At 57.1% G+C, this 23264-nt stretch overlaps 1 protein-coding gene across 1 annotated transcript; it reads right to left on the bottom strand.

The window, feature by feature from the left end:
• Positions 1–1795: 1795 nt before the first annotated feature.
• COL1A1 (collagen type I alpha 1 chain) lies at positions 1796–19738 on the bottom strand. Its single transcript, XM_020914009.2, has 51 exons — positions 19502–19738; positions 17819–18013; positions 17625–17659; positions 17479–17514; positions 17288–17389; positions 16411–16479; positions 16149–16193; positions 15937–15990; positions 15689–15742; positions 15129–15182; positions 14958–15011; positions 14572–14625; positions 14440–14484; positions 14270–14323; positions 14110–14154; positions 13889–13942; positions 13540–13638; positions 13411–13455; positions 13215–13313; positions 13029–13082; positions 12756–12863; positions 12627–12680; positions 12268–12366; positions 12035–12088; positions 11850–11948; positions 11186–11239; positions 10942–10995; positions 10769–10822; positions 10618–10671; positions 10141–10185; positions 9950–10048; positions 9563–9670; positions 8882–8989; positions 8631–8684; positions 8368–8421; positions 8058–8165; positions 7918–7971; positions 7746–7799; positions 7445–7606; positions 7246–7353; positions 6993–7100; positions 6835–6888; positions 6636–6743; positions 6045–6098; positions 5819–5926; positions 5425–5478; positions 5036–5143; positions 4290–4572; positions 3991–4181; positions 3457–3699; positions 1796–3342 (listed from the first exon to the last, which is right to left on the bottom strand). Exons 1-51 carry the CDS (start codon positions 19602–19604, stop codon positions 3196–3198), a joined length of 4392 nt encoding a protein of 1463 aa, XP_020769668.2. The 5' UTR covers positions 19605–19738; the 3' UTR covers positions 1796–3195.
• Between the last annotated feature and the right edge of the window lie 3526 nt (positions 19739–23264).

Below are 23264 nucleotides of genomic sequence, written 5' to 3'. Positions count from 1 at the left end.
GCAGGTCTGGTCTGAGGCTGAGCTGAATTCTGCAGACATGGAGAGCTTTGGAAACTCCAGTCAAACTCAGCTTGAGCTGGGCAGGAGAGTGAGGGGACAATGAGACATTTGAAATATAAGTAAGATCTAGAAGTTAAGAAGCATGGTGCCATTGCTGGTGTGACAAGTGTCACACAAGCAGGAGAGGAGACAGTGAGAAGGAGCAGGTGGGTAGTGATCAGGTAAAGCCTTGGATGCCAGGCTTGGGTAGATTCTGGATCCCCTGTGGGGGCAGATGGAGATGGCACCAAGATGGCCAAGGGCGCCAAGGAGCAGGAGGTCCAGGTGGATGGGTTGCTGAGGCTGGTGTCAGGTCTGCATCACTAATCATTCACTGGATTGATCAGAGGATCATCGGGTAACTTGAAATAATTTGCATATTGAATAAACCTTTGTTCAAAGCCACAATCTTTTGTCCTCTTTAAGCTAATTCCAGTACTCCACTACCCTGAAGGTGAGAGAAGTGCTAATGATGAATTATTAAAGGCTATAGTTAGCCGCCATGACTATTTAATGACAGCCAAGGCAGACAATGGACTCTGAGGACTTGTCCACCTCTCTGTGGACCCGAAGGAGGGATGCGAGCCTTTCCTGCCCAAAGGTTTATGCCCTAAGACCTTGCAGGGGGCAGGGGTAGGGAGGTTTGCGGGACAGGGTCGCTGTCAACGTCTCCCCATCTCTAGGTCTCTGGGCGCCTGGTCTGCATCAGAGCTCTGACTCCCTGGATCTGCTGTGTCCCCACAGACTGCACACTGCTGTCCCTCTTCCCTGAGATTGGGGATCTGGCCAGTCACCTTCCCGGTGGGGGCCTCAGGCTCTCAGGCCAGCAGGAGGGGCAGGCAGAGGGTGAAGAAAGGGGAAGGAGGGGAGAAGAAGGTGGAAGAGGAAGCAAGAATTTTTAAAAATGAGAAAGAACGAGCAGGAGGCAGGAGCTGGTCAAAGTGAACTCCCCAGGCCACGGGCCAAGTTCTGGGGACTTAGAAGACTAAGAGAGATCTAGGACAGGCCCAGCTGGTCAGGAAGGCCTATTGCCTTCTGGTAGCACTGGGAAAGGACCTGGGCTGCAGCTCTCCAAGGCCCAGGGCTCTCCCCTTTCCTCCCGGGGAACCCAGAAGAAGGAGCAGGAGGCACTCCTTCCTTTAGGTGTCCTCTGGCCCTCAGGGCAGCCTCAACAACCCCTTCTCATTCAGTACTGCGGGATGCTCCCTTGGAGGAGCTCAGAGAGAGCAAGGAGGGAGAAGAGGCCAGATGACTGTGTTTGCCCAGGGAGACTCCCAGTTTCTCCTCTCTGCCCCACCTCCCTCCCTCAACCATGGGCCTCCCAGTGCCCACCCCCCTGCTGAGGAAGTGCTACCAAAGACCCCAACCCTGCAGGATGCCCCCAGCAATGGAAGGGGGCAGAAAGAGTTAATGACACTGATGAGCATGGGCATGGGCCTGAGGTTTGATCAGAGCAAGGCTGCATGGAAGTGTGTGTGTGTGTGTGTGTGTGGCTGCACAAAAGTGTTGCCTGTCTGGCATTGGAAGGGACAAGAAGGTATGGGAGACACACAAGGAAGACGGCAGGAGAAAACAGAAAGGGTATAGGCCTAGGAAAGGCAAGAGGGAGGGAGAGGGGCCGTCTAGGGTGCTAGAGGAGGAGGGTCAGGGAAGGGGCAGACACGAAGGAGAAGAGCTTACCTCCCTCCCCACCCCACCCCCGGGTCTCCCCTCCACCAACTCCTAGGAAGGAAATCAGGAGGCCACTGCAGATAGGTTTGGGTCATTTCCACATGCTTTATTCCAGCAATCAAAATAATTAAAAACATCTCAAATTATTATACACATACAAAATAGGTACAGAGTCTCTTGCTTCCTCCCACCCCTAGGGGGAAAAACTGCTTTGTGCTTTGGGAAATTGTGCTCTGAAACCCAGTGAGAGAGGATGCAGGACTGAGAGACAGGCCATGAGAATGGGATGCAGCTCAAGAGGGGGAGAGGGTTTCAGAGTAGGGAGAGGTGGGGAGAGAGAGGCAAGAGGCCTGAGGAGGTGAGAGGCGCCCAGAGGGATGAAGAGAGGGTGGAGAGTGAGTGACACTGAGGTGGCACTCTCTCCCACATTAAATAGCACCTTTAGAAAATTCACATGAGTCCCCATCCACAAGGAAAAAAAAAAAAACAAAGAATAAAAAAAGACTTTGAACAAAAAGGAACATTTGCTGGCCTGAGGGGGGGGTGCATTTCCACTTCCATAGCACCAGTGATTCCCTCCCCACCCCACCCCATCACAGAGATGTAGCACCTTTGATATAAAATGAGGACCCCCTTCCACCCTGCGCCCATCCCGCCCCCACGCAGTTGCCTCGGTGACAAAGACAAGAACGAGGTAGTCTTTCAGCAATACAATTACACAAGGAACAGAGCAGTCTCTCCCACCCAGCCAGGTTGCATGGGGGGAATGTCACGTTTCCCAAATCCGATGTTTCTGCTCTGTCTTGGCCCCTCCTGACTTTCCTCCAAACCCGGTGTTGAAGGGCCAGTGGTACCCCTGGCGTGCTCCCCTCAAAAAACAAAGAGGGAATGTTGCCGGGGCCACAGGGATGCCAGATGGTAAAGCTTCTTTGGCAGTCTGAGGACTCCAGGTCCCCCAGGGTTTGGGGGTTCTGGGTGAAGGGAGTGGGCTGGGAGTGTGGGGGCCACTTGGGTGTTTCAGCATTGCCTTTGGTTGCTGGGCAGACAATGCTTTGTTTCCTGTGTCTTTTGGGGAGACTTAGATTTGGGGATCAGTGGTGGGGAGGCCCTAAGAAGGCATGGAGAAAGGAGCAGAAAGGGCAGTGCCGGGGTGTCATAAGCCCAACGGGCAGAAAAGGACTTACCCCCACGTGGGTCTTCAAGCAAGTGGACCAAGCTTCCTTTTTTTAAAAAGTTATTTATTTATTCTTTTTTTTTTTTGGTAAGGTTGAATGCACTTTTGGTTTTTGGTCATGTTCAGTTGGTCAAAGATAAAAACTAGGTTTGAGAGATGAATGCAAAGGAAAAAAATATTTTCCAAAGTCCATGTGAAATTGTCTCCCATTTTTTGGCTTTTTGGGGGTTTCAGTTTGGGTTGTTTGTCTGTTTCCAGAGTCAGGGGCAAGTGGGTTGGGTGGGAGGGAGCCAGGTTGGGGTGGAAGGAGTTTACAGGAAGCAGACAGGGCCAACGTCGAAGCCGAATTCCTGGTCTGGGGCGCCAACGTCCAAGGGGGCCACATCGATGATGGGCAAGCGGGAGGTCTTGGTGGTTTTGTATTCGATCACTGTCTTGCCCCAGGCTCCGGTGTGACTCTGGGGTGAAGGGGAGACAACGGGAGAGGGGCGTCACCTCGTGGCAGTGAGGGACTGGGAAACTGGGCCTGCCGGGAAAGCCAAAGACCAGCAGAGGGGCCCCGCTGGACTCACCGTGCAGCCATCGTAGGTGACGCTGTAGGTGAAGCGGCTGTTGCCCTCGGCCCGGATCTCGATCTCGTTGGAGCCCTGGAGGAGCAGGGCCTTCTTGAGGTTGCCAGTCTGCTGGTCCATGTAGGCCACGCTGTTCTTGCAGTGGTAGGTGATGTTCTGGGAGGCCTCGGTGGACATCAGGCGCAGGAAAGTCAGCTGGATGGCCACATCGGCAGGATCGGAGCCCTGGCCGCCGTACTCGAACTGTGGGGGTGGCAGAGCGAGGAGTGAATGGCTGTGTTTGAGCCCCCAGTCCTGGCCTCCCTCCCCAGACTCCTCTGAGGGCTTCCCAGAGAACCCCACTTCCAGAGGTGGCATCCCCTGCCCCCCCAGGTACCCTATGTCTGAGCCAGTATCAAGGTCCCCAGTCTTCTGTCTCCCAGTCCATCACACTCAGCAGAGGTCTGGCCCACCCAGGACCTACCCTCAGGCCCTTCTGAGCCCTGGGCCAACCCATCTCTGTTAAAGACTGGCTACAGGGTCCTGCTCACGCACCTGGAATCCGCCGGTCATGCTCTCGCCATACCAGACGTGCCTCTTGTCCTTGGGGTTCTTGCTGATGTACCAGTTCTTCTGGGCCACGCTGGGCTGAGTGGGGTACACACAGGTCTCACCAGTCTCCATGTTGCAGAAGACCTTAATGGCATCCAGGTTGCAGCCTTGGTTGGGGTCAATCCAGTATTCTCCTGGGTGGGGCAAGGTAAGATGGCATCAGGGGATGTACGGGATGATGGCCCCTCAGGGCTCAGCCCCATCACAGCAGGAGCGGGAAGCACAGCTGGGCCGACCCTCACCGCTCTTCCAGTCGGAGTGGCACATCTTGAGGTCACGGCAGGTGCGGGCGGGGTTCTTGCGGCTGCCTTCAGGGCTCCGGATGTTCTCGATCTGCTGGCTCAGGCTCTTGAGGGTGGTGTCCACCTCGAGGTCACGGTCACGGACCACATTGGCATCATCAGCCCGGTAGTAGCGGCCACCATCGTGAGCCTTCTCTTGAGGTGGCTGGGGCAGGAAGCTTAAGTCGTAGCCGCCGCTGGGAGGACCGGGGGGACCAGGGGGTCCAGGAGGGCCAGGAGGACCCTGTGCAGAGAGGGAGGAAAGCAGTGATTACTGGGGCTCAGTGCTTTCAGGGCTGGGGACCATGGGAAGGAAGGGAGGACAGTGATGATTAGTGGGGCTTGGTGCTATCAGGGCTGGGGGGCCATGGGCAGAGAAGGAGGAGAGTGGTGATTACTGGGGGCTCGGTGCTTTCAGGGCTGGGGGGCCATGGGCAGAGAGGGAGGAGAGCGGTGATTACTGGGGGCTCGGTGCTTTCAGGGCTGGGGGGCCATGGGCAGAGAAGGAGGAGAGTGGTGATTACTGGGGGCTCGGTGCTTTCAGGGCTGGGGGGCCATGGGCAGAGAGGAGGAGAGCGGTGATTACTGGGGGCTCGGTGCTTTCAGGGCTGGGGGGCCATGGGCAGAGAGGGAGGAGAGCGGTGATTACTGGGGCTTGGTGCTTTCAGGGCTGGGGGGCCATGGGCAGACAGCGTTGGGGAACTTACAGCAGGACCAGCATCACCAGTGCGACCTCGAGGCCCAGGGGGACCGATGGGGCCTGGGAGACCATTGAGTCCATCTTTGCCAGGAGTACCAGCAGAGCCAGGGGGACCCTGCAGGGAGGAAGCTGGTTGGAGAAAGCCTTCAGGAAAGCAGGGGCCCACCCCAGCTCTGGTAGAGAAGCCCATCTCCCACTTTGTTTAGCTCAGACTCCCCAGCCTTATTATGGCTTATTCCCATGGAAACTTTGTGGGAGGAAGGAGTGGGGAGGGAGAGGCCAAAGGCCGCATAAGGTTGTCCACAGACCCCATTCTTCTCTTTCATCCCCTGCTCCAGACCCTTCTCCAGAGAGGTAAAAGACCCAGGAAGAGCAGACAAACAGAAGATGACTCACGCGGGGACCAGCAGGACCAGAGGCTCCAGAAGGACCTTGCTCACCAGGAGAGCCCTGCAGGAGAGATGGGAAGGCAGTTCAGGCCAAGTGTAGGTCAGATGCGGCCAGCAACATCCCATTGCCACCAACTGAGTCGTTCTGGAAGTCTAGCCCCAGGGTGTCCATAGGCTGCGACCCCTCCCACGATCCCTCTTTGTGCACTCTTCACCCTCCTAGAAGCTACTTGGAAAAGGCACTGATCTTCAGACCCCAGTCCCCACTAGCGAGGAGAAGGACTGTCCAAAAAGGGAAACTAAGGTAAAGTGTCCTTTCCATCACACAGCAAGGCTTGGGGAGATGATCAAAGAAGATGCAATGTCAGCTAGGGGCTGGGGGGGGTGCTGGGCATACTCACGGGAGGGCCAGGGGGACCCTGGAGACCAGAGAAGCCACGGTGACCCTTAATGCCTCTGTCACCCTGTTCGCCTGTTTCACCCTTGTCACCACGGGGGCCTTGGGGTCCCTAGAAGAGAGATGAGGACAGGCCGTCAGGTGAAAGTTTTGTTAGCACTGAGCAGGGTACCGTCCCCATCTGGACAAGGGTTCTGAGGATGATGTGAGGGCCAGAGCAGGGCACTTACAGCGGGGCCACGGGCACCAACGGGGCCAATGGGACCAGCAGGACCAGCAGGACCCTAGGGAGAGCAGAGAGAGCATCAGACCTCGGTCGGAGGAGCCCGGCTCAGGGCTGGGACAGCCTGAGCTGCAGGTGAGACCTCCCCTTGGCCAAATCCCTTCACATCTGTTCCTACCATATCTATCCCTCCTGACCCCAGGTGAATCTTCAAGCAGATTTAGGCTTTGGGTAAGCTGGGGCGAGCACCTGGGAACAAACCCCCTTCCTTGGGGGAAACAGGGTACGGGATGGGGAGGGGCCTTGAGGCTGAGCTGTGGCTCACTTTTTTTTTTTTTCTAATAAACATTCCAAACTAAGTTTGGAGCAGAGAAAAGTTTATGGCAGGGCCAAGCAAAGAGAATGGTGGGGGGTTCAGGTTCAAAAAACCCAAACTCCTATGGCTCCGTTTTTCCAGGGAGGCCAAGGGCCAGACATCTTGCAAGTCCTCCCCTCTTCCCCTGTCGAGGTGAAGTCAAGTGTCCACCTGCAGATCCCCCAGCAGGTCTGGAGAGCCCCTGGCCTGAGCAGAAGCAGCAAGCCAGGCCCAGCTACTTACAGTCTCACCACGATCACCGCTCTTGCCAGCAGGTCCGACAGGGCCGGGGGCACCGGGAGCGCCAGGAGCACCAGGAGGTCCAGCAGGGCCGGTCTCACCACGGTCACCCTGAGAGGAGGAGGGAAATCCGGTGAGCCCCAGCCGAAGAGGCCCAGTGGGAGCGGCCGTGGGGCTGTGGTCCTGGGTGCGGCCGTCTTACCTTGGGGCCAGGAGAACCATCTCGTCCGGGGGATCCTTCAGCACCAGGTGCTCCCTGCGGGGGACGGGGAGGTGAACATCAGCCAAGAAAAGGGAGCCTCAGGCCAAGGCCCAAATGGCCACAGTGAGGGCACTGGCGTGGGGCTGGCAACCACGTACCTCACGTCCAGACTCGCCAGGGGGTCCAGCCAATCCAGGGGGGCCCATGGGACCAGGGGGGCCACGTTCACCACTTGCTCCAGAAGGACCTTGTTTGCCGGGTTCACCCTAAGGGAGAAGAGAGAGTCAGGCCAGAGATGGGGTGGGAGAGGGTCCCATGGTCCCCGACATTTGTCCTTGCTGACCCTACCACCCCCATCCTGCACCCTCCAAATCCTGCAATGGTCCTGCCCCAAGGTGAGAGGGCACTCACAGAGGGGCCAGGAAGACCGGGGAAGCCTCTTTCTCCTCTCTGACCGGGCAGGCCGACCACACCACGTTGTCCAGCAATACCCTGAGGTCCAGGAGTGCCAGGAGCGCCCTGTGGGGAGGGGGGCAGACAGGAGTGAGATGACTCCCAATGGCCAGGGACGACGCCCCCAACTCTGGACCCCTCTGGAGGGGGTACTTACAGCAGGTCCATCAGCACCAGGGGCTCCTTTCTCACCAGCAGGGCCAGGGGGACCAGGGGGACCGACTTCACCGGGACGCCCAGCGGGGCCAGTCTCACCACGGGGGCCTTTGCTGCCTTCTTTGCCAGCAGGGCCAGGAGGGCCAGGGGGTCCAGCATTTCCCTGGACGGGGAGAATTGGGGCTGTCAGAGTCCAGCAGATTCTGGAGCATTCCTGAGGCCTCAGCCAGGCCCACCATACTCTTGACAGCCTGTGTCCCACACCCTCCCAGACCAGTGGAATCTTCACCACGGACACTTACAGAGGGGCCAGGGGGACCGACTCGGCCAGCAGCACCTGGGAAACCAGTAGCACCCTGGAGAAAAGGACAAAGAAGTGATCAGAGGGAGAACAGCCCCTCGCCTGGCCCAGCTGCCCCACCTCCAAATGCTGCCTGGGGGGAGCTTCAGTGGAGAGGCAGAGTGGGTACTCACAGGGGGACCAGCGCTGCCACGAGCACCTTTAGGTCCGGGAGCACCAACGTTACCCTGGAGGAGAACACAGAGGCATCAAGACCGGGCCGATCCTGAGTCCAGCCTGCTGGCAGCTTGCGCCTAAACAGTGAGATACTCACAATGGGGCCAGGGGGTCCAGCAGGTCCAGCAGGGCCAGGAGGACCAGCGTCACCTTTAGCACCAGCATCACCAGGTTCGCCTTTAGCACCAGGTTGGCCATCAGCACCCTGGGGGAGGAGGGAGCGTGGTGAGTGGAAGAGAGGTCTGTGCTCACCCAGGAAGTCAGCCTAGGAGGCCCCGGAACTCCAGGCAGGATTCAATGGGAGACAAACCACCTCTAAACCCGAAAAACACCTCTGTCCTCATTGAATCACCCAAGGCCCCAGGTCCTAGTCGGGGATGGAAGATAAATGGAATCTTGGTACTCACAGGGGGGCCAGCGAAGCCAGCAGGGCCGGGGGGACCAGGCTCACCACGGTCACCCTAGAAGAAAAGGAGGCAAATGGAGAGAGGCCCTGATTTGGGGGAAGGCAGGTGGGGATGGACAGGAGGGTGGGGAGGAGGGCCTGAGGAGCACTGCCCAGGGACCAGAGCAAGTGGGAGCTAAGGTGGAGAAGGGACAAAAAGAGGGCTGGGGGCAGTATGGAGAGAAGGGCCAAGTACGGGGCCTTAACCAGGTCTTCTGTACTTACGGGGGCGCCACGAGCTCCAGTGGGACCAGCTGGGCCGCTAGGACCAGTTTCACCCTGAAAGGAAGGGACAAGAAGCTCGGGATCAGGATGATCCTGCCAGATGACCCCAGCAGAGTCCTCCTCCCTCCCGGTCCCACCATCACTGGGTCGCCAGGTTGGAGTGGCAGGAGCTGACTCCCCTGCAGAGCCATGCCCAGGCTCACAAGGGAAGCTGTGTGTTAGGGAAGAAGGTGAGAAGGGGGCCATCTCACCTTGTCACCAGGGGCACCAGCGGGGCCAGGAGGACCGATGGGACCAGTCAGACCACGGACGCCATCTTTGCCAGGAGCACCATCAGCACCTTTGGGACCAGCATCCCCCTAAAGACACAGGAAAACCTGAGACTTCTGGCGTGGGCCAAGGAGGTGAACTTCAGCACCCTGCTTGTGTCTGGGACCCCTCCCCAGCTTATGTTTGCCCTGCCCCACAAGAGCAAAGAACACAAGATCTTTCAGGGGTAAGATGTCTGTGTGGGGATTCCAAGGAAAGACCTGGGTTCCATCCCTGGGTAAGAAAGATCCCCTGGAGAAGGAAACAGCAACCCACTCCAATATTCTTGCCTGGGAAATCCCATGGATAGAGGAGCCTGGTGAGCTACAGTCCAGGGGTTGGAAAGAGTCAGACACAGCTGAGCAACTAGCACTTTAGGTTAAGAAGCTCCCAAATAAGGGATCCCTCTTCTAAGAGGCACCCACTACTGCTTGTCGCCATGGTAACACATGGGCAGGGAAGGGCCTGAACTACAGGTAGATGATAGTTAAGAGGCCAGAGAAGAAGGAGGATTAAGAAGAAGAGGAAAACACCTCAGGAAGCAGAAAGAAAGATGCTGAGGGATTCAAAGCAGAGAGAGATGGGAACTACACACGGCTCGAGGGAGGGGGAGTTCAACTTACTCTGTCACCCTTAGGGCCTGGAAGACCAGCTGCACCTCGTTCACCAGGCATTCCTTGAAGGCCAGGGGCACCCTGGCTCCCGGGGGCTCCAGGAGCACCAGCATCACCCTATGTGACAACCGGGAAGACTGGAGTGAGACTTGGGATCTCAGAACTAGGTCTAGGTCACAACTCTGAGCCTCCTCTTAATTCCTCCCAGGCTTGGTCCTGAGGCCAAAGACAGGCACTAGCTAAGAGAAAGGGCTCACAGCCCAGAACTTCAGGCTGCACACGGACCCTACCCTGGTCTTATCCCTCCACCCCTCCCCAGCATCTAGCTGGCTCTGGTCCCAGCCAGGCGGCCCCCACCACGGGAAGGGTGAGACCTGGTCCCCGTGCTGCCCTTACCTTAGCGCCATCATTGCCAGGAGCACCATTGGCCCCACGGGGACCTGCAGGTCCGGGAGGCCCTTGCACACCACGCTCGCCAGGGAAACCTCTCTCGCCCTGGAAGGGAAGGACAAGGGTGAGTGACGGTGGCTCCAGAAACAGGCCCAAGTGCAGGGCATTTCCATGATGTGGGAAGAGGCTCTACTTACTCTTGCTCCAGAGGGGCCGGGGGCACCAAGGTCTCCAGGAACACCCTGAGGGGGACGGAGGGAGAGACAGTGAGCAAAACCCACCTTGGCCCTCCCCACAAGAAAACATTCTTGCCCACCTGGGAGCTAGCCCTTCGGGTCTGTGATTAGAGACCAACCCCTTCTGAGCACTGAACTGGGGTTATCCTTCCTCAGGATGTGTCACCTTCCCTGACCTTGAGGTTGAGGGAAAGCCGGAGTATTCCAGCAGCTCTAGAAAGAAGTCATCCAGACCCGCAGCCAGGCAGCTCCTTCCAGATCCTAGCATGCAGGGGTGTAGCTCTGTGCTCCCCTCTGAGCGGTGCCCTTCACGATGGGAAGCCCTTCCTCAAGTCTAACTTTGATCCCTCTAGCCGATGGCTGTGTGCTTAGCTAGGAGGGCTGGACTGTCTGTATTTCCCGCACTCCCCATCTCTTCAGCCAGCTGGTATACCTTACCTGTTCACCAGGTTTGCCTGCTTCACCAGGAGGACCAGCAGGGCCAGGGAGACCCTGTAGGTGGGAAATAGGGGAGGGAAGAATGGGCTTAGAATCTGGAAGAAGTGCTCCTCACACCCCCTCCCAATACCCTGACAGCGTGAGACCTCACCTGGAATCCGGGGGAGCCGGCAGGGCCTTGTTCACCTCTCTCACCAGCGGGGCCCTGCATGGAGGGGATGCTGTGGTCATGGGAAGGCCCAGGAGAAGGGCGCAGGGGGGGCTGTCTCCCCTTTCCTGCCCCACAGAACCCCCTCCCTAGGCCTCCCTGTCAGGGACACTCACAGCAGGTCCTGGGGGTCCCTGGGCTCCAGCTTCTCCATCTTTGCCAGCAGGACCCTGGGGAGAGAGTAGAAGAGGGGTTAGGGTGGTGAGGTGGGTGGGCAGCTGGGAAGACAGCACAGGTAAGGGGCCTGGAGCTGGGGGTCCTGATGCCCGAGGGATGGGTTGGAGGCTCTGTATCCCTTCTGCAGGATATAGGGATGGGACACGGGCAGGAAAGGGACAGGGACCCAAAGGAGATACTTACAACAGCGCCAGGGGGTCCGGGAACACCTCGTTCTCCAGCTTTCCCAGGCTCTCCCTGGGGAAAGACAGGTAGGGTTGAGGGAGTGGAACGGGCAACCAGGCCTCCTGGGTCCCTCCTGTTTACTTTGAGTGGGATTTTTAAGGAGCTTTCTCATCTATCAGCTCTGGCCCCCGAGGAATGCCTCTGCTGGCTTTGACTGCTCCATCTTTTGGCCTCTCCCTGAGCCCTCTCCTCCCAGACGACCTGCCCCTCAGGCTCCTCTCTCACCCTCTTCCCCTTCTTCTCCCCATCGTATGCCTTTGGAGACTTGAGCTGCAAAGGGCTTTCATTCCTCTGAAATCTCCTTTTGAGCCTCAAAGAACTCACCGAGATTTGGGGATGACTATCATGTAAAAGGCCCATCCTATCCCCCAGTGTATGTGGGGTGGGAGGTGGGGTAGGCAACAATACTTATTTCCAGGGATAGAGCAAAGGTAGTGAAGCCAAGGAGAGGTCTCCCATTTCATGGAATAGGGAAACTGAGGCCCAGAGGGGGGCAGTAAGTGGCCCGAGGCCACATAGCAAGTCAGTGGCAGGGCTGGGCCCAGACCCTGGACTCTTCCCCCCACGCCCACGCTCGCCCCAAGTGCGTATGTCCTGGTGGCACACCTCCCTGAATACTTACAGCAGCACCTTTAGGTCCAGGGAAACCCATCACGCCAGCCTGACCACGGGCACCGGGAGGGCCTGGGGGTCCAGGGCGGCCATCTTGACCGGCAGGCCCCTGGGGGTGAAAGGTACGTGAGCATAGGCGAGGACAGAGGGTGAGCGGCCGGGAGGCTGGCAGGGGCCTGGAGGAGCGGTACTTACAGGGGGGCCAGTTTTGCCATCAGGACCAGGGCTGCCAGGGCTTCCAGTCAGACCCTACGGGGGAGGCAGAGAGGTGTGAGCGGAGTGGAGGATGCAGGCGGTGGGAGAGGGGGAGGAGGAAGGTGTAGGCTGGGAGGAGGACATTCCAGAAGGCAGATATGTGGTCCTGCTCCAGAGCCCACATAGAATGGGCAGGGTCCGGGGCCAAGCTGGGCAGAGTGCTGGAGTCTCACCTTGGCACCGGGCAGACCAGCTTCACCGGGGCGGCCAGCTTCACCAGGAGAACCTTTGGGGCCAGCAGGGCCAGGAGAACCGCGTTCACCAGCAGGACCCTGGTTGGGGAAGCCACAGCAACAATTAGGGCCTCAAGTCTGGGCCGGCATCTTCCTCCTCCTGGGCCATGGGGGTGGGTTAAGGGGCACTAGTGGTGGTGGGAAGGTCAAGCTGAGCTGAGTGTGATGAGGTCGGCAGCCCCAGTGTGGGCACTAATGAACTGCACGATGGGGGTGGGAGAGGGCTGACTACATCCGGGAGAGGAAGGTGATGTCCAAGGAGCGGCAGGGTCAGCCTCCCAGTCGTGATGAGAGGTTACCTTGGGACCAGCAACACCATCAGCACCGGGGAAACCGCGGCTACCAGGTCCACCCTGTGGGAGGAGAGGCCAGTGAGCTCAGACACGTGGGCACCGGGTCAGCACCGGGGTGAAGAAGGGGGCACTTACACGCTCGCCAGGGGGTCCAGGCAGGCCAGCAGGTCCGGGTTCACCTCGGGCTCCTCGCTTTCCTTCTTCCCCAGCGGGGCCAGGGGGGCCTTGAATACCAGTGGGACCCTGGCGAGGGCAGAGAGAAGGGGGCAGCCTGCAGTGAGGGGCTGTCCTGGTGCCAGTTCCAGAGTTGGCTTGAGGCTGGGTCTCCAGCACCTGGGGTTCCCTCTCCTCCCTGGACCACCCCCAGGGGCTTCCGGGGTAGACGGACAGAGCTGCGAAAGGACTTACAGGTTCTCCCTTGGCGCCAGTGTCTCCTTTGCTTCCAGGAGCACCAGGTTCACCCTGAGTAAGGGGGAGAAGCAGATGAGTGGAGAATGGGTACAGTGCTCAGCTGGCCTGGCCCATCATGCTTCCCAGACAAGGACCTCAGACCCAACACAGGAGGTGGGACAGAAGAGAGACAGTGGTACTTACGCTGTTACCCTTGGGACCAGGGGGGCCGCTGGGGCCCTGGGGTCCAGAGGGGCCTCGGGCACCAGGGAAGCCAGGAGCACCAGCAATACCAGGAGCACCCTGAGGGAAGCAGAACAAGTTGAGCCCAGGAGTGGAGGGCACAGGGCAGGTGGAAGGTGGATACCAGGGGTGGCTCTGAAACCTGCAGGATACTTACATTGGCACCTTTACCACCAGGCTGTCCATCAGCACCAGGATTGCCCTGTGACACAGAGGGAGGTGGGTGAGTGAAAGGCAAGGACTGAGTTAGGGAGGAGCCTGGGAGCACTGAGGAAGTGATACTTACAGCAGGGCCAGCAGCACCAGCAGGGCCAGGGGGGCCAGGCTCACCACGTACACCCTGGGGACCTTCAGAACCTCGGGGTCCTTGGGGACCAGCTTCACCCTGAATTGGGAGAAAGGATATGCCAGAAGTCATCCTGGGAACCCAACCTCACCTCCAGATGGCAAGGGGTGAAGGGCCAGGGCAGGAGACCAAGAGTCATGACTCTAAGGTCAGAGAAGAGACACCCCCAAGACAAAGATGCTGGGTCTAGGCTTCGCTCTTGATTCTGAGTCCTTCAGGTTTCGGGAGCAAAGAGATGCCCACCCCTTGGCCCATGGGAGCTCTGCCCATTGGAGGGCAGGGGTCTCACCTTAGCACCCACAGCACCAGGGAAACCAGGAGGACCAGCGGGGCCAGTGGGACCCTGTGAATAAAAGGGCAATGTTAGCAAGAAGGAAGATGGCAGCTGCAAGTCACACCCTGGGACAGAAGAGGTCCTGGGGTTGAGACCTGGCCCTGAGGTCAACCACAAGAGCTGACACTGAGACCCCTCCCCAGTCCCAGGCACTGAGGTCTAGAAGCTGTACTCACAGGGGGACCAGCAGCACCAGTAGCACCATCATTTCCTCGAGCACCCTGCAGAAGAGCGGGAAAAGTCCCGGTTACATTCTCTGAGCACTGGTCAGTCCCTTTAGCTCCTAAGGAACGCTTTCCAGAGCTCTGGGTTCCCCAAAGGGCCAGGAGTACTTACAGCAGGGCCAGGGGCTCCAGGGCGACCTCTCTCACCAGGCAGACCACGGGGGCCCTGATAACAAAACCAAGAGAAGCCAAGTGAGATGGAAGACACCCCCTTCTCCCCAAGCCCCCATCTTGCTCCTACACCCTGCTCCCTCCCTTCCTTCTAGAACTGGACACACTCACCATCTGACCAGGAGCTCCATTTTCACCAGGGCTACCAGGCTCACCCTACAGAGCAGAGAATGGTGTGAGGAATCTGTTCTTGGTGGGACTGTGGAGGAGGTGAAGGACCATGACCATCACACAGCATCTTACCTTGGGGCCAGCAGGACCAGCATCTCCCTTGGCACCATCCAAACCACTGAAACCCTAAGATACAAGGGAGGGCCAAGTGAGACCCTGTGGAGACCGTGGACCACCTTGACACCCACCCAGCCCAGAGAAGGAGCCTCAGTACGTCATCACATCTATCCCCCTGTGTTTGAGCTAGACTAAACCCCAACTGACCCAAGATCTCCCTCCTTCCCTTTATTGGGATTTCTTTCCCAACGAAGGGAAGTTCTCTTGGACATTTACTCTCTGTCCCTTGGAACTTCTTATGGAGCTACCACCCACCATGACGCATGCCAGGATCCTTTGGGGAAAGGACTAGAATATGACACTGGGACTTTGGGAACTTAGATGATACAAAGGAGACTCACTCTGTGTCCCTTCATTCCAGGGAGGCCAGCTGTTCCAGGCAATCCCCGAGCACCCTGGAGAGAAAAGAAAGAGACAAAGGCATGGCCGTTAGAAGACTCCGCTGTGGACACAGCTCCCAAATGAAGCCCCAGTGCAGCAAAGCCTGGAGGCAGCCACACCATCCTGCTCACCTGAGGTCCGGGAGGCCCGCGTTCACCGGGACGACCAGGCTTTCCAGCTTCACCCTGAGAGAAAAAGAAAAGGCTGTCATGCCCAGGCCCCCAGAGTTGGAAAAGTATGGAAGGCTTGGGTCTTCTTGGGATTGCTGAAGGTCAGGCTTCAGGACCCAAAATCTTATCTCAGTTTAAATGTACTGTGAAACATTTGCTTGGTGAACTGTGCCTCCCTCCAAAGAACTTCTGTTTATTTCTGTCACCAGCATCTTAATCTCACCACATGGAGTGAAAACCTGAGGTTACACCTAGGGAAGCCATTCACGTCAAGGATAGAGTTGGGGACTGCTTAAGGTGACTGAGGGAAGGAGAGGGACAGCCATGTCTGGTAGGAAGATGGGGAAACATCCCAGGAAGCTCCCTATTCAAGGGCAGTCCTATATGTCAGGGAGAATATGTCCTTCTTTCCCTGGGTGTCACTCCCAAAGGTGGTGGAGGCACTAGGGTAGAGATTACAGGAGCCTACCCATGGAGAGGTGGTGGGGGTCAGATGGTATCTCCTCACCAGGGCTACTTACATCATCTCCGTTCTTGCCAGGGGGGCCAGGGGGACCACGGGGACCCATGGGACCCTAGAGGTGACAGGAAGAGAGGATGTTAGAATGACCGGGATAAGGAAGGGGAATGACCAGAAAAGAAGGGGAAGGCTAGGATTGGAAGAAGGAGGTAAGAAAGACCCCAGATGGTGGTCCTTCAATAGGAGAATCCATATATTTGTAGAGGGGGTGTATATTTGCATAGAGAATACAAATCAGGGGCCACTTACTGAGGCTCCGGGCTCGCCAGGCTCACCAGGGGGGCCTTGGAAACCTTGGGGACCCTAGAGGCCAAGGAGAGAGGGGTAGGGTTAGAAGGGCAGGTCCTTGCCAACATGTCCCCCATCTCACCAAGAAATCTCTGAGTATTTTCCTTGCCCTCATGCCAATCCTCCCTCTAAAGCCCAAAGCCCAAAGGGGTGTAGACATCCTGGATACTCACAGGTGCGCCAGGGGGGCCAGGGAGACCACGAGGACCAGAAGGACCCTATGGAAGGAAAAGAAAGAGAGGCCACAGTGAAGCCTCGGTCGTAAAGCTTATCTCCCCTGGTTCCTGTTCAGACCACTCAGCTGCCTCATGTTCTGTCTGGATTCTGAGGTCATAAAGGTCATCTTGACCTCCCAAGTTATCTATGCCACCCTATGCACCTTCACTGGCCCATCTGCTCTTTTTCTGTCCTCTACATCGTCTGCTGATGACTCACCATGGGACCAGGCACGGAAATTCCTGTTGATTTCTCATCATAGCCATAAGACAACTGGGGAGCAAAGTTCTAGAAGAGAGAGTGCATGAGAGAACAGGGTCAGGGCAGTGAGTTGATCACCAGTAATGGGACCCAATGATATCACATTCTCTATGCAGGACAACAACAGGACCTGTGGCATAGTCTTGCCCAAAACGCATCACTGGAATCTAATCGGGAAGACACATCCAACAAACCCAATTTAAGAGACAGTCTACAAAACAACTGGCTTTTGCAAAACAGTTCAGTGTCATGAAAGACAAGGAAAGTCTGAGGAATGTTCCAGGTGAAAGGAAACTAGAGAGACATGATAATTAAATGCAATTCATAACCCTGGATTGGATCTTGAATTGGGGGGGGGGGGATGGTGTAAAGCACATTATGGAGGACATTGGTGAAGTTTGAATATGGACTGAATATTAGATAATAGTATCACATCAGTGCCAAATTTCTACAATGTAATCATTATGTAATGCTCATGTAAGAGAATGTTCTAGCTCTCAGAAAATACACACTAAAGTATTTGAGAGCAAAGGGACACAATACCAGCTAAATACTCTCAGAGAGTTCAGAGAAAAATCCCCGATAATTTTACGTATACACAGAGACTGATAAAGCAAATGTGACAGACAAATTGCGAACGATATATGAAAGTTCTTTGCATTATTCTTTCAACTCTTCTTCCCTTTTTCCCCTATAAGTTTGAAATTATTTCACAATATAAAGTATGCCATCTGCCAAAACAAAACAAAACCCAGCAAATGAAAACACCGGCGGGGGTGGGGGGGCAGGGCTGGCTCCTAAGGCCTCCCAACAGAAGCCTCGACTCTCCACTTACTCCTCCGAGGCCAGGGGGTCCGGGAGGTCCGGGGGGTCCAGGGGGTCCGGGAAGTCCAGGTTGTCCAGGGATGCCATCTCGGCCAGGGGGGCCGGCGGGTCCCTGCAGCGGGAGAGGGCAGGCCTGGTGAGCGCAGACCGGGAGCCACGCCCACTTCCCTCCCCCAACAGCCGCGAGAGGGCGCCACTTACCCTTGGGCCTCGGGGGCCAGTGTCTCCTTTGGGTCCCTACGGGGTTGCAGGAGAGGAAACAAAAGGAACGGGGTTAGAGAAGAACCGTGAAGAGTCCTGGGGGGCGGGGTGTGGCGAGAATCGACGGCAAAGGGGCAGAGGATTACCTCGACTCCGGTGGTTTCTTGGTCCGTGGGTGATTCTGGAGGGGTGGGGAGAGACGTGACTTAGAGGCAAGGTTTGCTCCAGATGCTCCCGGAGACAAGAGGCCTCCCCTGATAGGGGCTAAGGAGCGTCCCCCCTTATACCTCCCAGCCCCCGCCCGGCCCCTGCCCGGCCCGGCCCAGGCCCCGAGCTATACCCTGGCCTTCGGGGCAGACGGGGCAGCATTCGTCCGTGGGGACTTTGGCGTTAGGACAGTCCTTAAGCTCGTCGCAGATCACGTCATCGCACAGCACGTTGCCGTTGTCGCAGACACAGATCTGGCAGGGCACGGGTTTCCACACGTCTCGGTCATGGTACCTGAGGCCGTTCTGTACGCAGGTGACTGGTGGGACTGGGGCAAGACGGGGAGACGGGGGCTGTCAGCGGCGCGCAAGTCCCCCACCTCGGAGCTCCAGGTACACCAACCCCACCGTCCCTTCCCTTCGGTCTTAGAAGCACATTTAGATTTTCCATTTCCCGCCTTTCCATTTTTTTGTCCTTTTGTTTTTCCTTTCCCCAAATCCTTAAAAGCTCATCTGCTCCTCATCAGAGCCAGTGACAGCGCCGAGGCGCCTGGCCAGGGCAGCTATAACTCTTTCCAGTTCTCAGGAATTTAAACAAAGCTTTAGGCCGGGGTCGCTTCCAACTGTAACCTCAGCCCATTGGCGCTGAAGCCAAGTGAAATAAAAGGCCATTGGGTGGGGGTGGGGGTGGGGGTGGAGGATGGAGGAGTGGGAAGAGAGACGCCCCATCCCGAGGGCAGGCTTCTGGGGCGTGACCCTGGTTGGAGACCTCAGAGGAAAATGGGAGGAGAGGTGGGAGGTTCAACCCAGATTCAGCCCCATTCCCGGGGCAGGTGGGATGGAGTGGGCGGGGCTAAGAGGATGGGGTGGGGCTGATTGGCGTGGGATCCCGCCCAGAGACTTGAAATGTACGGTAAAAATAGGGTACGCCCTAACCTCCGGCGCCCAGACATCTCAAAACGCCTCGCGCAGGGACAACCCCCGTTTCCCAAAGCCAGCCAGTGCTCTGGGTCACTTAGTCAAAGAACCAGAAAGTCCGCAACAGTAAGTTGTTAGTTAACCACGTCCACCGCAGATCTTCTACCCAGACGGCCACTAGGTGGCGGGCAACACTAAGCAATTTCCCCAAACTAGCTATTTCTTTTAGAGACAGGGGCTATCCCATCTCCAGCTTTATTTTCCAGATCTAGAGGTGGGGTCCACACCCAGCAACAATCCCGGTCTTCCCGCTCCAGCTCCTGCGCGGGGAACGCTGGATAAGGACGCGCACTACCCAGGGTATTTCAGCAGAGGGCGCAAAGACCCTGAGTGGCCAAGTCCGCGCCAAAGTTTCTCATCATTCAACCCGCCCACTCTCTGCGCCCCCTCCCCCCTCAGTCCAAGACCTCCGCGGCCCCAGGAACACTGCTAGCCCGCAGAGAGGGCAAACAGTCTTTCCTGATGAATCATCCCATAGCCTTCCTGATCACTGTTACATCTTGGGCTCCAAATTCCCGACTCGGCGCCTCCATCCCATCTTCGACGTACTTTCCCCCAAACCGGTGCCCAGACCCTATTTCTCCCGCTGTACTTCACAGTGCGCGCTCAGAACTCCTCCTGCGCCAATTCGTGCCGTGCAGCGTCCTCCCCGCTCACTCCTGGGGGTCCTTCATCAACGCCCCGTCGCAGAGAGGGCACCGAGGAAGAGCCCTCACCATCTTCCTTCCATCCCTGAGCCTCCGGAGCATCCCGAGTCTCAGTTTAAGTCGCCGACCCCCGGGACCGAGCGCAGGGCAGGATAGCAAGCAGCCCTAGACTCCCAAAAGTTTGGGACTTACTGTCTTCTTCTTGGCCTTCTTCTTGGCCCTCCTCTTGGCCGTGCGTCAGGAGGGCGGTGGCCGCTAAGAGGAGCAGGAGCCGGAGGTCCACAAAGCTGAACATGTCTAGACCCTAGACATGTAGACTCTTTGCGGCTGGGGTGGGGGTTAGCGTCCGCTCATGCGTGGCCTCACTCCGCGTGCCTCCTGCTCCGACCCCGAGGAGAAACTCCCGTCTGCTCCGACCACCGGCCCGGGCCCCTTTTATACCATCCTGGTGGAGAGCGGGGAGGAACCCTGCCCCCGGGAGAGGGGGAGCCGGCTGCCCGTCCCCCAGCCAATCAGAGTTGCCTGGCCCGGCCCCCAATTTGGGAGTCGGAACCGAGAGGGGGAGGAGGAGGGAAGGAAAGGGAGTCCACCGCACATCTCCCCCCTTCGCAGCTCTGCCTCCCCAGCCCCCCAGTTCAGTCTGGGCCAGAGATGCTGCCGCTGGGGTGCAGCTAGGTCCTCAACATACTGTCGGCTAAATAGTGGGTAGGGGCGCCTCTTGGGCTTTCTTTCTAGGACCCCCAGTCTCAGGGAGGGGACTGGAATTGGGGAGCTGGTTAAGGACGCTTTCAAAGATGGAAGGACTCTGGGTGATTGGGAGAGGGTCCTGCTTGCCATGCCTTGTTCACCCTCCTGACATCCAGAGCAAGAGCTCAGGGATGGGGATGGAGAGGCAGCTGGGGACCACTTTAAAGCAGGAGGACCAGAGAATTTAAAAAGATGTACCTGTTTAGGGGTGTCTTCTGGTGTGGCTGGGGTATGGAATGTAGGAATATTTGGGGAACAACATAGATTCATTTATAGACGTTAAGAATCAGATCCTTAGGGTGGGTTTTTGTTTTGAGGATGTCAATTCTGCCATGCCTGAGGCTCCAGGATAGATTCAAATACTCTCCCCTAAACCCTAGCATGATTGAAAGAGATGGGGTGAGGGGGGGGGCTGCTGAGGCACTGAGTGAAAAATTTGAGTATGCGGTCTCTCCAGAAGGACGCTTTGGTATTGAGTGATGAGGCAACAGGGTGGTGGTGGGAAATTGCTAGGATTTTTCCACCCCAGGGGCAGTAAGTTTGCATGGAAGAGCCGTGGTCACTCGTGACTTAGAAAAGGGTCTTGTGTTAGGGTCTGTTGCGGCCATGGCCATGGCCTGTTTAGACACCCTTCTACCCAGCACCGTCAAACTGGAGAGAACTGTATTGGAGAGCACTTGACAAGAGAGAGGGTGCTCCTTCTGGAGGCGGTGTAAAACTCTGTCTCTGTACCTGGATTCAGGGTTGGGGACATATGGGAGAATTGGGGTGTCTGGGGGAAGGCTTGCCTTGGAGGTCTGAGGTGGAATTACAGGTGAGTGATATTATTTTAGAGGCTGTTTCTCTCTGCCTCACTTCTTTCCTGGAAACCCAGGGCATCGCTCTTTGTCCCTGGAACCAGGAGAGAATCATCTACACTCTTAAAAGCGATGGAGACCCCAAGAACAACAGGCTATAATAGGAGATGACTCTAGAAGCCAGCGTCCTGCCTTCTCTATCTCCCAACCTCCCACCAGTACTCTACCCCAACCCCAATCTATCCAGGTTCCCGATCCTGCCAAAATCTGTGGGCCCAAGAGAATTCAAAGAGGGTCCCTTTGCAGTGCCCCGTCAACTCCGATCCCGCCTGTGCAGCTCCCCACCCCCATCACTCCAGAGCTGCAAACGTGGAAGCGGGGAGTCCCGCCTCCCCCAAACCATCCAAGATTCCATTGCCTCCCCCCCTCCCCGCCCCTCTCCACGCCCTCCCCCAGCTGGTTTTGTGCAACGAAGGCAAAGGAAAAAAAAAGACCAAGGGAACAGAAGGGGAGGGAGCCACGTCGGCTGGCCGGCTGGCCGTGGGCAGCCAGGATGAGCGGTGCGGGTGGGGCAGCACAGGGAGACTGCAGGGGCTATAATTAAAGGGAAAATATAGAGTTTCCAGAGAGGCAGGGCTGGAGACAGCAATGGAGGGATGGGCCTTCATCAATTATCCCCACCATGTGGCAGCAACTTGTGGCCCAGGATCTGCCCCCATCGTGCCAGCTACTGCAGGGCAGGGCTGGGGGCTGAGGTGCTGAGATGGCAGTTCCTGCCCCCTCCAGCGTGGCTCCGGGACAAGGAGCACCCCCTCCCTAACAGGAGAAACGAGGAGTCCTGCCCCTCAGAGTAGTCACCCCCCTGGAGTGGTTGTTTGGGGCGGAGAGTTACCGGCTAGAAGTGAGGGTTGCTGTGACCTCCACCTCCCTGCTTGCTGAGTTTTTCAGCCAGAAGGACTCCTACCTACAGTTCCCTCCCAACTTGGTCCCTGTTCAGGCTGGCCCTCGACCACCTTACAGGAGAGATTAAGACTCAGAGATGCAGGTTGGGAGTTGCTATATCAGGAACCTGGGGTTCTGAAGAATATTTAGGGAACCTTGGGATTGGGGGGTGGGTTTTGTCAGTATGGTGTGTGACAGCCCCTGCTCCCATGTCCAGTTTCAGATCTCCATCCCAGGGGCTGCAGGCAGACGTTTCCCAAGCATCCTTTACACGTGGCAGAGAGAGCTGAGGCCCAGGGCCTTCTTTGCCACTTTTCAACTTGAAACGCTTGGCGGGCGCCCAGCCCGAAGATGTGTCTCTAATTTCTGCAGCATGACAATGAGAGGAAGAATGTGCTTGGGGTCTCCTCCCAGCCTGCCTGGGCCTCCTTGGCCAGAACTGAGGGCTTGAGACTTGGTGTGGGGTGGAGGGGAGGAGAAGGAGGGAGGGAGCTGAAGCCAGAGAGGGGAGGAGACGCCACCTCATCTTTAGGAAACTCTGAAGCTCTGGCTTCTTGTGGAATGTAAGACTTTGTCTGGCATTTGGAGTGGGGGGAGCAAAAGCCAAAATCTCCTCCCCCCCCCCACCCCGACCCCTTAGAAATGGTAAAGTCATCAGCAGTCAGGGAAAAAAAATTCCTCAAGAAGAAAAACAGAAGGAAGAAAGTGCTGAGCTCTGAGTTCGCTCCCTTTCCAAATTTCCTCAAGTGCCCTTCCTCAGTGCGCTTGTGCTTCCCAGCTCCGCGCCCCCCCCCCCCCCCGAGGAGCCCCTCAAGGCCTGGTCTGGCCTGCTGGTGTGGGGTAGAAGCGAAAAGGCAGCCCAGGTGCTGGTGCTGGCTGGTCAGCCCTTTCCAACTACCTGGTCCCCTGCTGAGGTTTTGTTGCCCTGCTTCCCTGATCTGACCTTCCAGAATGCTCTTCTGCCCCAGACTGGTGATGAAGAGAGGATCCCTGGCAAAGGGGTTGAGGATAGAGGAAGGGAAGAGGTCTAAGAGTGAGGCTGCCGTGAAGACCTTGGTCTCCGTGTGTTCCCGTCATGGGTTCCCATCATGTTCCCGTCAGGGTTCCTGTTGAGGATCCCTGCAGTCAGAGTCTGGGAACAGATCCCAGGAGTGGAGGAGTTTCTCTTCTTCCCTTTCTTCAGCATCATACTGTCTGTGTCCTTTGGTCCTTAGCAACCCGGCACAGCTCTGCTTTTTCCATGCCTCAGCCTCAACCCAACTCCCTTGGTCTGAGATTTCCTTTCATCTCTTCATCTTGTCCAGGTTTAGAGGGAAGATGATGGACTAAGTGTGTCCATGTTGAGTGTTAGGTACCTATGAGACATTCAGTCAGCTGCATGGAGGGAAGCCTTCAGTATCTGAGTCTGGAATCCAGAGGAGAGACAAATGTGGGACTCCCGCCTCCACTGGGTGATGATGAAGGAGTTG

Source organism: Odocoileus virginianus, chromosome 17, assembly GCF_023699985.2.
Source record: "Odocoileus virginianus isolate 20LAN1187 ecotype Illinois chromosome 17, Ovbor_1.2, whole genome shotgun sequence".
Classification (NCBI taxonomy): Eukaryota; Metazoa; Chordata; class Mammalia; order Artiodactyla; family Cervidae; genus Odocoileus; species Odocoileus virginianus.
Note: the sequence above shows the minus strand (reverse complement) of the source record. Positions and strands in the feature narration are given on the sequence as shown.

Excerpts from the sequence above, each read along its gene's own strand:
- COL1A1 (XM_020914009.2), bottom strand. The coding sequence starts at position 19,604 with ATGTTCAGCTTTGTGGACCTCCGGCTCCTGCTCCTCTTAGCGGCCACC. Across the intron at positions 8,990-9,562 it reads CAGGCCCTAAGGGTGACAGA|GGGGATGCTGGTCCCAAAGG; the intron begins GTAAGTTGAACT and ends CTGTGTCTTTAG. Across the intron at positions 4,182-4,289 it reads CCACTCCGACTGGAAGAGCG|GAGAATACTGGATTGACCCC; the intron begins GTGAGGGTCGGC and ends TGCCCCACCCAG.